Source organism: Ammospiza caudacuta, chromosome 31 (assembly GCF_027887145.1).
Source record: "Ammospiza caudacuta isolate bAmmCau1 chromosome 31, bAmmCau1.pri, whole genome shotgun sequence".
Classification (NCBI taxonomy): Eukaryota; Metazoa; Chordata; class Aves; order Passeriformes; family Passerellidae; genus Ammospiza; species Ammospiza caudacuta.
In genome coordinates, this window is record NC_080623.1 from 5,013,687 (window position 1) to 5,027,918 (window position 14,232).

Here is a 14,232-nt window from a genome sequence, read left to right on the forward strand (position 1 = left end):
GGGGACGGGTGGGGCCGTGCTGGGGGGGCTATGCTGCTGTCCCCACCTCGGGAGGTGACACCCATGGGTGCTGCAGGCGCCCAGGGAAGCTCCCACACCTTCCCAGGTTCCCTTCCAGCTGTAAAATCCCAAAAACCCACCCCGTCCCTCCCAAATCCTAAACCCGGGCCAGGATAATTCCGTCCCAGCAGAGGGGCGGCTCCCGTGGGTGCTGTGGGGCTTTCTGGGGCCATTTAAAGATTTCTGTCCCTTCTCTGCTCCCCAGGCCGTGCAGGATGGGTGACGACCGGCCCTTCGTGTGCAGCGCCCCGGGCTGCGGACAGGTACGGCCCTGGGGGCTGCTCTGGGGTCTGGGGGCTGCTCGGTGGGATTGTGGCTGCTCTGGGGTTTAGTCTCAGGGGATTTTGGCTGCTTTGGGATTTGGTCTCATGGGATTTTGGCTGCTTTGGGGTCAGGATTTGGTCTAGTGGAATTTTGGCTGTTTTGTCTTTGGGGTCAGGGTTTGGTCCCGTGGGATTTTGGCTGGTTTGGCTTTGGGATTTAATGGGATTTTGGTTTAACGGGACTGTGGCGGGTTCATCCCTGAGCCAGAGCGCTCCGAGCTGCTGCTCCAGGGGATCCCAGGGGAAAAGCAGCCCCGGGATCTGCGGGGTGCAAACAGGGGGATCCTCCAGGATCAGCTGGATCCCGCTTTGGGAACGGGGGGATCACTTAAATCCTCCTTTGGGAAAGGTGGGATCGGTTAAATCCAGCTTTGGGAACGGGGGGATCAGTTAAATCCTGCTTTGGGAACGGGGGGTCCTCGTGGCTCAGCTGGGGCTGTTGCTGTGGCCCCGTCCTGCTCCCAGGGATAAACCCAGGGCCCTGCAGGGCCGGAGCCTCCCCGTTCCCCTCTGGAGCAGCTGGGAATGTGACAGGTGACGGAGCTGGTCCCCAGAACGCTATTTTGGGATGGGCTCCTTCCGTGCCCTGCGGGAATTCCTGCTCCTCCTCCAGCCTCTCCTTCCCATCCCCTTTTCCTTCCATGTCTGGGGAAAACTCTGCTCCATCCCCTTTTCCTTCTGTTTATGGGGAAAATGTCCCAAAGCTGAGCTCAGGGGTCCCTGGCAGTTGGTACTGGGGGAACTGGGGGATGATGGAATTGCTGCTGGTTTAATGGGATTCCTGCTGGATACTGGGGGATCGTGGAATTGCTGCTGGTTTAATGGGATCTGCTGGACACTGGGGCATGATTGAATTCCTGCTGGTTTAATGGGATTCCTGCTGGACACTGGGGGATCGTGGAATTCCTACTGGTTTAAAATCACATATTTAAGGTTTCCCAGCTTTCTGCTCATTGTGGCACGAGCCTCACCCAGATTCCCCCTTGCAGGTGAACTTCCTCCTTTTGCCTTTTTTTTTTTTTTTTTTTTTTTGGGAGGCTGCTTTTTATCTGAAACTTCTTTGCCTGTGAAATTGCGCAGGCCATTTATAAAATGTATTAGCTGTGTTTGAGCACTTAATGGTGTGAGCCCTTCAATCACGCAGCCCTAAAATCGGCTTCAAACAAGCAATTAAGGCAAACAACAATGTATTTAAATTTAATCTCCCACAATCTCCCACAAATGACATATAAAGGTGGCTGCTTCCTCCTCTGGCTGTTCCAGCCTGCTGCTTATGGGTAATTCCGACAATTCCTCATGTGAATATGGAAATGCTGGAATCCTGGCAATTCCGAGCGGGTGATTCATGGGGATCCAGCCTGACCTCGGGGCTGCTGCTCCCAGGACGTCCTTCAGAGCAGGGCAGGGCTGGGCTGGGATGGAATTGGGCATCCAGGGACGGCATGGCATGGCATGGCATGGCATGGGACAGCAGGGCTGGGATGGGATCGGGGAATGTCCTGGGGTGACTTGATGATTTCCCCCCGCAGCTGCTTCCTTCCCTCTGTAGCTGACACCAGCCCCATCTTTTGTGCCCTAAGCCCCTTTTTCCCTCCATTTTTTTCCTACTTTTTTTCCTTTTTTTCTTCCTTTTTTCTTAATTTTTTCTGCCTTTTCCCTCCTTTTTCCTCCTTTTTTTCCTCGTTTTTTCCCCTCTCTTTTCTTCCCTTTTTTCTTTTTTCCCTTTTTCCTTCTTTTTTCCTTCTCTATTTCCCCCCTTTTTCTCCCCTTTTCCTCCATTTTCCCTCCTTTTTTCTTCTTTTTTTTCCTCCTTTTTCCCTACTTTCTTTCCTCCTTTTTCCTCCCTTTCTTCTCCTTTTTCCCTCCTTTTTCCCTCCTCCTTTCCCCCCCCCTTTTTTTCCCCATTTTCTCCTCCTTTTCCCCTCCTTTCCTCTTTCCCTTCCCCCCCATTTTTCCTCTTTTTTCCCCCCCATTTTTCCCTCCCTTTTCCCTCCTTTTTCCTCTCCTTTTTCCCCCCATTTCCCCCTCCTTTTTTCTTTCCCTTTCTCCCCATTTCCCCCTCCTTTTTCCCCCCATTTTTCCCTCCCTTTTCCCCTCCTTTTCTCTTTCCCTTTTCCCCCCATTTTTCCCTTTTTCTCCCCCATTTTTCCCCTTTCCCCCTCCCCATTTCCCCCCCCCCTTTTCCCCATTTCCCCCCCTTCCCCCCCCCGTTTTCCCCCCCGTTTTCCCCCCCATTTTCCCCCATTTTCCGCCCATTTCCCGTTCCCGTTGCCGCGCAGGATCAGCCGCCGGGCAGGGCAGCCCCTCCATCCCCGGGCAGCTCCGTGCGCGCCGCGGGCTCGGCGGGGCTGCAAACCCGTTTGCGTGGCCAGGGCTGCGGGGGGATGGATGTTTCTGTCCGGGGGCTCTCCCGCTCCGAGCCGGGCTGGCGCGGCCGCGGCTCCCGCCGGCTCGGGTGCCCGGGGCCGCCGCGGGGACGGGCGGACAGAGATTCCCCGGGCCGGGCTGGGAACGGGCCGGCAGCGGGGCAGCGGGAGCTGCGGCTGTGCCTGCCCCCAGAACGGCCCTGGCAGCCGGGATTCCCTGCTGAGATCAATCCAGGCGCTCTCTGTCACCCCCAAACCTCTCGATTCTGCCGATCGCCTCAAATCTCTGAATTCCCAGTGCTGTCACCCCAGAGCTCTCAGTTCTGGGTGCTGCTGATCACCCCAAGGCTCTCAATTCCAGCCACTCCGGGGGCTGAGAGCTGAGACTGGGGCTGTTCCACCAGCTCCACCTCGTTAGTTAGGGAATTAAATGTTCAGGTTTGGGGAGATTGGGGAATTAAACCTTGAGGTCTGGGGGAATTAAACCTTCAGGTTAGGGCGGATTTGTGGTCTGCTGTTGGAATTGGGAGCTCAGAATTAAACCTTCAGCTTAGGGGGAATTGGGAATTAAACCTTCAGGTTTGGGGAAAACTGGGGAATGAAACTTTCAAGTTTGGGGGAATTGGGAATTAAACCTTCAGGTTAGGGGGAATTTGGGAATTAAACCCTCAGGTTTGGGGGAGATGGGAATTAAACGTTCAGGTTAGGGGGAATTTGGGAATTAAACCCTCAGGTTTGGGGGAGATGGGAATTAAACGTTCAGGTTAGGGGGAATTTGGTAATTAAACCCTCGGGTTTGGGGGAGATGGGAATTAAACGTTCAGGTTAGGGGGAATTTGGGAATTAAACCCTCAGGTTTGGGGGAGATGGGAATTAAACGTTCAGGTTAGGGGGAATTTGGTAATTAAACCCTCGGGTTTGGGGGAGATGGGAATTAAACGTTCAGGTTAGGGGGAATTGGGGCACTGGTGTTGGTGCTGGGAGCTGTTCCCAGCTCTGTGCAGTGGGACAGCTCCACCTCATTAATCAGGACATTAAACCTTGGTCTGGCTCATTAAGGCACCCAGAGCACAGCTCTGGAGCTGGGGCTGCCTCGGGAGCTTTCCCCACGTGCGGCTCCGTCTCCCCCCTCGTAAACCGGCCCCAGAGCCCCCCAGGAACCCAGCAGGGGCCAGGCTGGGGGCTCCAGGCTCTCCTGGGCATCCTCCTGCAGGAGCTTCCCTCTCAGTGAACCTGCGCCGCCACTCCTGCTGCCCGGGGCAGCGCCAGGGCCTGGAACCGAGTGTGCGCAATATATGGCATATGCTGAATATATGGAATATACTGAATATATTCCATATACCAAATATATGGAATATACTGAATGTATGGAATATACTGAATATATAGAATATACTGAATGTATGGAATATGCTGAATGTATGGAATGTACTGAATATATTCCATATACTGAATATATGGAATATACTGAATGTATGGAATATGCTGAATATACAGAATACACTGAATATATTGGATATATGGAATATATTGAAAATACCGAATATATTGACTATATTGAATATATAGAATATACTGAATATATAGAATATACTGAATATATGGAATATACTGGATATATGGAATATACTGAATATACTAAATATATTGAATATACTGTATATACTGAATATATTGAATATACTGTATATACTGAATATACTGAATATATTGAATATACAGAATATACTGAATATACTAAATATATTGAATATACAGAATATACCAAATATATAGAATATACAGAATATACCGAATATACTGAATATATTGAATATACTGAATATATTGAATATACTGAGTATACGGATATGCAGAATATACTGAATATCCTGAGCAGGGAGCACGGCTTCCCCAGCCCTGCCCTCCACAGCGTTTCCCTTTGCAGGGCACACAAATCATCCTGCAGCCCCAATTGCAGAGCTCCAGTTATCCAGGCCATTTCCTCAGACAGTAGTTTGCTTTTTAAACCCCCCTTAATTTGCCAATTTATTCCCCCAAACCCTTGCTCGGAGGTGCTGCTTTGTGCAGCGTCCAGGAAACGCCGAGCCCAGAACTTTTCACCAGGCCAGAAAATGATTTTTTATTTTTTTCCCCTCTCCCTTCTTGCCGGTTTATTGTATCCTCTTATCTTGTCATATAATAGAAATAATGTTTATGGCGTGGAGCCTCGGCATCGCTTGGCATTTAACCAAGCTCAAAAGCAGTTTATTGCTTTGTATACTCTGCTGCCATGGCCATTATCCCTTAAATCTCTATTGCCCGGTAATGGATGGGGCCCGGGCTGCTGCTGCCATTGCCTGGGCTGGGCTGAGGGGCTGCGCGGCCCAGAACGTGTGGGTTATTTCCTTTATGGGGTCTGGAGAGGGGAGAACATCCCAAACTGTGTGGGTCGTTCCCTTTGTGGGGTCTGGAGAGGAGAGAGCAGCCCAAAACGTGTGGGTCGTTCCCTTTGTGGGGTCTGGAGAGGGGCAGAGGGGCTGTGCAGCCCAAAACGTGTGGGTTATTTCCTTTATGGGGTCTGGAGAGGGGAGAACATCCCAAACTGTGTGGGTCGTTCCCTTTGTGGGGTCTGCAGAGGGGAGAGCAGCCCAGAACGTGTGGGTTATTCCTTTTGTGGGGTCTGGAGAGGGGCAGAGCCGCTGCACAGCCCGAAACATGTGGGTTATTTCCTGTACGGGGTCTGGAGAGGGGAGAACAGCCCAAAACGTGTGGGTTATTCCTTTTGTGGGGTCTGGAGAGGGGACAACATCCCAAACTGTGTGGATCGTTCCCTTTATCGGGTCTGAGAGGGGAGAGCAGCCCAGACCGTGAGGGTTATTCCCTTTATGGGGTCTGAGAGGGGAGAGCCCAGACCGTGAGCGTTGTCCCCTTTATTCACCCCTGAATTTTGGGGCCTGACAGGGGAGAGCAGCCCTTTCCCCTTGCCAGGCAGCGGGGAGCTCACCCTGGCACTGCTGTGGGGTGGCACCGTGCCCCCCGGCCTTGGCTGCTCCGGGCTGTCCTGTGTGGGGTGTCCAGTTTGGGGTGTCCTGTGTGGGATTCCAAGTGTGGGATTCCCAGTTTGAGGTTCCCAGTGTGGGGTGTCCAGTTCGGAGTTCCCAGTGTGGGGTTTCCAACTTGGGGTTCCCAGTTTGGCGTTCCCAGTTTGGCGTTCCCAGTGTGGGGTTCCCAGTTTGGCATTCCCGGTTTGGCGTTCCAAGTTTGGGGTGTCCGGTTTGGGGTTTCCAGTTTGGCGTTCCCGGTTTGGTGTTCCCAGTTTGGGGTGTCCGGTTTGGAGTTTCCAGTTTGGCGTTTCCAGTTTGGGATTCCCAGTTTGGGGTTTTCAGTTTGGCGTTCCCAGTTTGGCGTTCCCAGTTTGGGGTTCCCAGTGTGGAGTTTCCAGTTTGAGAGTTCCAGTGTGGGACCTGCAGTGTGCAGACTGGGAGCGGCTCCTGTGGCAGCAGCTGCAGGCCCTGCACGGTGGCAGCAGCTGCATTGAGCTGCAGGGGTGGGAGCTGCAGGAGCTGCAGGCCCTGCACGGTGGCAGCAGCTGCATTGAGCTGCAGGGGTGGGAGCTGCAGGAGCTGCAGGCCCTGCACGGTGGCAGCTGCTGCATCCCTGCAGGGCAGCGGGGCGGCTGCAGGAGCTCCGGAGGCGCTCCTGGCAGGAGAAGCAGGAATTGGCTGAATTTGGGCCGTATCTCGGGGCTGCCAGCACAGCCCGGCCGGCTCCCCCGCCTCTCGCCCAAGGTGTTTTTGGAGGTGGGCAGGGGGAAGGCTAATTTTGAATAATAATAAGCTTGGGAAGGCATCTGAAACCAGTAAACGTTTATTTTTTACACTCCTATAACTTAAAAACGGCCAAACCAATTTAAACCAAATTGGATAATAAAAAATATTGCTCCTAGGCTGAGCCCCTGTTTGCCAAGTTCCAGCCTAGAATGAATTTTTATGGCCAAATTATAAACCCCCTAGAAATGAAGGTTTAAAATGGAAATGTTGACAGACCTTTAACTACAAAAGCGCCGTAATAGAACTTCTTTTTTTCTAAAATGGCCGGTTTAAAATATAATTAAGACTTAAATATTATTTAATAGCAGCATTTCCTGTAAGTTAAAATCTTTATCATTCCTCTGGCCGGGATTCCTTGGCACTTCTTGGAAGCGTTTCTGTGGCGGGAGCGCGGGCGGGACACGGCCCCGGGTGGCACGGGGAGGGCTGGGGCTGGGCATGGGGCTGGGCATGGGGCTGGGGCTGGGCATGGGGCAATGGGGCTGGACACAACAGTGGGGCTGGACACAACAGTGGGGCTGGGCAATGGGGCTGGGCATGGGGCTGGGGCTGGGCAATGGGGCTGGGCATGGAGCTGGGACTGGGCAATGGGGCTGGGGCTGGACATGGGGCTGGGCATGGGGCTGGGACTGGACAATGGGGCTGGGCATGGGGCTGGGACTGGACAATGGGGCTGGGTTGGGCAATGGGGCTGGGCAGTGGGGCTGGGGCTGGGCATGGGGCTGGACACAACAGTGGGGCTGCACAGTTGGGCCAGGCAGTGTCCTGAATTCTGGCTGGACACTGGGGCTGGACATGGGGCTGGACATGGGGCTGGGCAGTGGGGCCGGGCAGTGTCCCAAATTCCGTCCCGGAGCCGGGGCCAGCCCCGGTTTCCTGAGGCTCCGAGGGGCACCAGCCCCGGATCGTGCCCTGGGAGAGTCCCCAGCCCTGCCGGGCTCCTGGGAACACCGGGGTGAGCCGGGAGTGTGCTGGGAACGCGTTTGGGAATGAGTTTGGGAATGTGCTGGGAACGAGCCGGGAATGTGCTGGGAATGAGTTTGGGAATGAGTTTGGGAACGAGCCGGGATGAGGCTGGAGCTCGCTGCGGTGCCGCAGTGTCCTTGCAGGGAAGGATTTCTGCTGCAGAGCCCGGCCAGGCTTCTGCCTGCTCCCTTCTGAGGGGTGCACGGCCCGGGGTGGCACTGGCTTCAGGGTGACATTGAGCAGGTTGGTGACACTGACCCAGGGTGGCACTGGCCCGGGGTGGCACTGGGTTCAGGGTGACATTGAGCGGGTTGGCACTGGGTTCAGGTTGGCACTGGGTTCAGGTTGGCACTGGCCCCAGGTGACACTGGCCCCAGGTGGCTCAGCCCGGTTTGGGCTGAGCCAGGCTCAGCATTCCTGCTGCTCCTGGGCTCAGGGGGAGCACAGAGCTGCTCTGAACCAAAGCCGGAGCCTGCGCCCGGCTCAGAGCTGGGCCTGGGCTGGGTTTCTCTCGGGAGCTGCAAATCCTGCGTGCTGTTTGTCCCCAAAACCCTCGGAAATGGGGCTGTGGCTGCCTGGCCGGGCAGGGAGGGTCTCGGAGCGCAGCCGGAGCTGCCGAGCCCTCGGCTCTGAGCTTTTCCTCCCCCTCGCCAGCCCTGGGTGTTTTCCTGGCAAGTGCAATATTTCCCGGCGTTAAACCCAGCGTTTTGGAGTCAAGGCTGTTTGGTTTCGAAGCCTGCTGCTCTGAGACAACCGTAAATCCTTTTTATTTTACTGTGAGAACAAATCACCGATTGCTGGGAGCAGCAGCAGCGCTGACAAAGAGCTCGTTATCGGCATCGCGGATATCCCGGCATCAGCAGGGCTGGCGCTGGGGGGACAGGATTTATCCAGCCTCAAAAACCTGCCGGGTTCGCAGGATTTTCTGTAAACTCCGTGTCCAAAGCCCAGCCAAGCTGTCACTTCGCGGTTTAAAGCCCAGTCTGAGGGAGGAATGGGGAATTTGCCGGGGCTCTGTCCCTTCCCCGGGGCTCTGTCCCTTCCCCGGGGCTCGGTTCCTTCCCCGCGGTGGTTCCGCGGCTGCAGGAGGGACCGGCGGCTTTTCCCGTGCCCTGCTGTTACTGAAACACCCAAACGATCGGCGCTGGGCTCCCGAGCCGCTGCCCCGCTCGCCGCCAGCCCCAAATCCGCTCTTTTTTCTCCCAAGGACGCTTTGTTGGCTGCGGAGGCCGCTCCGCCCCTCTGCGGCAGCCGCGGGATCCATGCGGCAGCGGGAGCGCTGGGGACACTGGGGACACTGGGGACACTGGGGATACTGGGGATACTGGGGACACTGGGGATACTGGGGATACTGGGGATACTGGGGACACTGGGGGACACTGGGGACACTGGGGATACTGGGGGACACTGGGGACACTGGGGATACTGGGGATACTGGGGATACTGGGGACACTGGGGGACACTGGGGATACTGGGGACACTGGGGATACTGGGGACACTGGGGGACACTGGGGATACTGGGGACACTGGGGATACTGGGGACACTGGGGGACACTGGGGACACTGGGGATACTGGGGGACACTGGGGACACTGGGGATACTGGGGATACTGGGGATACTGGGGACACTGGGGGACACTGGGGATACTGGGGATACTGGGGGACACTGGGGGCACTGGGAGCACTGGGGGACACTGGGGATACTGGGGACACTGGGGACACTGGGGGACACTGGGGATACTGGGGGACACTGGGGGCACTGGGAGCACTGGGGACACAGGGGGACACTGGGAGTACTGGGGATACTGGGGGACACTGGGAACACTGGGGGACACTGGGGACACTGGGGGATACTGGGGGACACTGGGAACACTGGGGATACTGGGGACACTGGGAGCGCTGGGGATACTGGGGACACTGGAGACACTGGGGATACTGGGGGACACTGGGGACACTGGGAACACTGGGGATACTGGGGATACTGGGGACACTGGGAGTACTGGGGGACACTGGGGACACTGGGAGTACTGGGGGACACTGGGGACACTGGGAGCACTGGGGACACTGGGATTACTGGGAGTACTGGGAGCACCGGAGTGCAGGCAGACAGGACACGGCGTGTCCTGAGCACCAGGGTGCAGAACTGTCGGCACAGGGTGAAAAAGCCCCTTGAATTCCTGTGTTTCTACAGAAACACGTGGGGCTTTCACTCGGGTGGTTTTTACTTTCTGGGGTTTTTATTGCTGACGTTGTCGCCCTCAGTTTCTCGCTGCTGTGTGTGAGAGCTTTTCTTGAGGTTGGGTTTGGGGTCAGTAAAGGAGATTTGGGGTCCGTAAAGGGGTTCAGGGTCCATAAAGGGGGTTCTAGGTCCAAGAAGGGGGTTTGGGGTCAGTAAAGGGCTTTAGGATCCACAAAGGGGGTTCGGGGTCCATAAAGCGCTTTAGGATCCGTAAATGGGGCTGAAGTGCGGCAGGAGCGGGGCGGGCGCTCGGGGCTGGCTCCGCGTCCTCCCGTCCGCACAAAGGGCTGTGCATGGGGGGCTCAGCAGAGGAACCAAACCCACATTTGGGGTTTTTCCTGAAGGCCAGAGTCCGGGCCGGGCTCCAGCGCTGCCCCGGGCTGGGCTTTGGCCCTCAGTGCTGCCCAGAGCCCCAAGCCCAGTGCCGCTCTAACAAACACCTGCTCGATGCCGGAGCACCGATCCTGCCCAGAGCCCCGATCCTGCCCAGAGCCCTGATCCTGCCCAGAGCCCCAAGCCCAGCGCCGCTCTAACAAACACCTGCTTGATGCCGGAGCCCCGATCCTGCCCAGAGCCCCGATCCTGCCCAGAGCCCCGAGCCCCAGCGCCACTTTAGCGCCGACACCTGCTTGATGCTGCAGCCCCGATCCTGCCCCGATCCTGCCCAAAGCCCTGATCCTGCCCAAAGCCCGAGCCCCAGTGCCACTTTAGCACCGACACCTGCTCGATGCCGGAGCCCTGATCCTGCCCAGAGCCCCGATCCTGCCCAGAGCCCCGAGCCCCAGCGCCGCTCTAACAAAGACCTGCTCGATGCTCCAGCACTGATCCTGCCCAGAGCCCGAGCCCCAGTGCCACTTTAGCACCGACGCCTGCTCGATGCTGCAGCCCCGATCCTGCCCAAAGCCCGAGCCCCAGCGCCACTTTAGCACCGACACCTGCTCGATGCTCCAGCACTGATCCTGCCCAAAGCCCTGATCCTGCCCAGAGCCCCGAGCCCCAGTGCCACTTTAGCACCAGCACCTGCTCGATGCTGCAGCCCCGATCCTGCCCAAAGCCCTGATCCTGCCCAGAGCCCGAGCCCCAGCGCCACTTTAGCACCGACACCTGCTCGATGCTGCAGCGCCGCGGCCGCCCTGCCCGCGCCCAGCCCAGCTGCTCCGCTCGAGCGGTTTTCTTTTTTTTTAATTTTTATATGCCGGATTAAAACAATAAAAACATTACAGTCCTAAAATCCCCGCAGGGAATAGAGATGCAGACAATAAAGATTTGTGCGAGAGGAGCTGGGCTGGGCTGGGCTGGGCTGGTTTTGTGGCAGTGCACAAGGAGCCGGGAGGGGTTTGGGGTGTTTGTCCTGGGGGTGTTTGTGAGCCGGAATGTCTGCAAGGGTTTGGGGTTTGGGGTGTTTGTCCTGGGGGTGTTTGTGAGCCGGAATGTCTGCAGGCAGGGAGGGTTTGGTGGTCACCAGAGCATCCCCCGGCTACAGACAAGGGGACAGAGCCAGGTCTCAACCCCCTCGTTTGGGGAATGAAGCCGCATCCCGGCTTGGTTGGAGGGAATGAGGAGGGAATGAGGCCCCAGCCAGGCTTGCTTGGAGGGCAGCGCTGCTGCGGTGGCTCCGCGAGCGCTTTTCCCTCCCCGTCCCTTTTGTTGTGCGGCTCCGGCCCTTCCAGAGAGCCTGCGGAGTCACCCGGAGGTGATCCCGGTGCCGGCAATTCGGGAATGAGCCTTTCCCGGTGCCGGCAATTCGGGGTGAGCCTTTCCCGGTGCCGGCAATTCGGGAATGAGCCTTTCCCGGTGCCGGCAATTCGGGGTGAGCCTTTCCCGGTGCCGGCAATTCGGGAATGAGCCTTTCCCGGTGCCGGCAATTCGGGGTGAGCCTTTCCCTGCAGTGCTGGGAATTCAGGGTGAGCCTTTCCCTGTGTCCTGCAGCGCCGGGAATTTGGTAATTCGGTTTATCCCAGTGCCCTGCAGTGCTCAGAATTCAGGAATGAGCCTTTCCCGATGCCCTGCAGTGCCCAGGGCTCAGCCCTGAGCTCTCCCTGCCCTGCAGCACCCCTGCAGTTCCTCCTGCCCAGCCTGGGTGTCAGAGCTCCCATCCGCCGAGCTCCAGAGCGCAGTTGCAGCGCTCCCTGCCCAGCCCGGGTGTGCAGCTCCCATCCCAGCACAATTCCAGCGCTCCCTGCCCAGCCTGGGTGTGCAGCTCCCATCCCAGCGCAGTTGCAGCGCTCCCTGCCCAGCCCGGGTGTGCAGCTCCCATCCCAGCACAATTCCAGCGCTCCCTGCCCAGCCTGGGTGTGTGCAGCTCCCATCCCAGCACAATTCCAGCGCTCCCTACCCAGCCCGGGTGTGCAGCTCCCATCCCAGCACAGTTGCAGCGCTCCCTGCCCAGCCTGGGTGTCAGAGCTCCCATCCCGAGCACAATTCCAGCGCTCCCTGCCCAGCCTGGGTGTGCAGCTCCCATCCCAGCACAATTCCAGCGCTCCCTGCCCAGCCCGGGTGTGCAGCTCCCATCCCAGCACAATTCCAGCGCTCCCTGCCCAGCCTGGGTGTCAGAGCTCCCATCCCAGCACAATTCCAGCGCTCCCTGCCCAGCCTGGGTGTGTGCAGCTCCCATCCCAGCGCAGTTGCAGCGCTGCCGAGCGCAGTTGCAGCGCTCCTGCGAGGTTTCGCTGCCTGCAGCCCGAGCGGGGGCAGCGGGAGCGGCTCGGGCTCCCCAGGGGTGGCTCTGCTGACCTTGGCTTTGTGTTTCCGCACGGCTGCACCGGCGGCTCCTCGCCGTGGCTGCGGGGGAAGCTGCGGGGAGGGTTCGGGGCTGTGTCTGCGGCAGGAGGGAGGGCTTGGGGCGGCCGGGACGTGACTGGGGAGCCGAGAGCAGCCGGGAGGGAATGGGAATGGTGCGGGATCGGGTCGGGGTTTGCTGAAACAAGCAATTGTGGGCTCAGCCCTCCTGGTGGGGGAATGGAGAAAGGCAAGGGAAGCCGGGAACACCCAGCACCTCCTGAAAACAGACAGTTTTGGGGAATAAAGAGGGGCTGGGAGCTGCAGGATGGAGGCAGGCACGGGAGGGTGCCGGAGGAACCGTGAATCTGCGGGGAGAGGAGGTCACCGAGAGCCCCGAAAGGCAAGGAAAACCTGGAACACCCAGCGCCTCCTGAGCACAGACGGTTTTGGGGAATAAAGAGGGGTCGGGGAGCTGAACCGTAGATCTGTGGGGAGAGGAGGCCACCGAGAGCCCCGAAAGGCAAGGAAAACGTGAGCCCTGGCCGGGAACACCCAGCACCTCCTGGAAACAAACAGTTTTGGGGAATAAAGAGGGGTCGGGAGCTGCAGGATGGAGCCGTGTGCCGGGATAAACCGTAAATCTGCGGGGAGAGGAGGTCACCGAGAGCCTCATCAGGGAGGCAGCAGCAGCTCCGCGGTAATGGCCCATAAATCCCCGCTCCGCAGAACAGGTGGCTCCTCCGAGAGGCACAGGAGCGAGCGCCGGGGTTTGATGCTGCTGCTGCTGCTGCTGCTCTGCTGCTGCTGCCCATCTCCTTTCTAAAGCGTTAATTACCGCAGCGCTGAGCTCCGGGCCGGGAATGCGGCGGGATGGGAACAGCGGCAGGGAGGGGAGCTGCGGGATGGCCAGAACAGCCAGGAAAAGGCACAAAAACGAGGGTTTGTACAGGAACAGAGGCACAAAAACGAGATTTTATACAAGAATGGAGGCACAACATGGGTTTTCATACAGGAATGGAGGCACAAAAATGAGGTTTATACAGGAATGGAGGCACAAAAATGAGGTTATATACAGGAGTTGAGGCACAAAAACGAGGGTTTATACAGGAATGGAGGCACAAAAGTGAGGTTTGTACAGGAATGGAGGCACAAAAGTGAGGTTTGTACAGGAATGGAGGCGCAGAAGTGAGGTTTGTACAGGAATGGAAACTCCTTTAGAGGGGACAAACCCCGAAGCCCTGAGTGACTGGAATTCTCTTTGTGTCTGACCCGCTGCCCTTCCCAGGCAGCTGCTGCTGTGCTGCAGCTTCCCCAGGAGATAAATCCCCACACAAATCCCCGCACAAACCCTTTCCAGGCCATAAAGCCATCAGCAGCGGCGGCTGCGCGCCGTGAATGGGTGGGCGCATTCCCAATGTCGCTCTCAATTGAAGGAAATCGCCATCGCAGGGCCTGGAAAGCCGAACGGGGCCGGGCGTGCTCCGGGTGCTCGGGGAGAGTGCCAAGGTCGGGGCTGAGCCACGGCGGTGCTCGGGCACGGCCGGGCCCGCGGAGCCCACGTTTGGGTCAGGGGCTCCTTTGGGGTCATGGAGCCCGGTTTGGGTTAGGGGTTGGTTTGGGTTAGGGGCTCGTTTGGGGTCATGGAGCCCACATTTGGGTTAGGGGTTGTTTGGGTTAGGGGTTGTTTTGGGGCCATGGCATTTGGGTTAGGGGTTGTTTTGGGGTCGCAGAGCCCACATTTGGGTC

The 14,232-nt window shown here is 57.6% G+C and overlaps 1 protein-coding gene across 1 annotated transcript in view; it reads left to right on the forward strand.

The window, feature by feature from the left end:
- Positions 1-265: 265 nt before the first annotated feature.
- Positions 266-14,232, forward strand: part of LOC131569759 (cyclic AMP-dependent transcription factor ATF-7-like) — a 33,521-nt gene continuing 19,554 nt past the window's right edge. Inside the window, exon 1 of the mRNA XM_058822022.1 lies at positions 266-323. Within this exon, the coding sequence (XP_058678005.1) occupies positions 276-323 (48 nt within the window). The 5' untranslated portion in view covers positions 266-275. The remainder of the gene's footprint in view (positions 324-14,232) is intronic.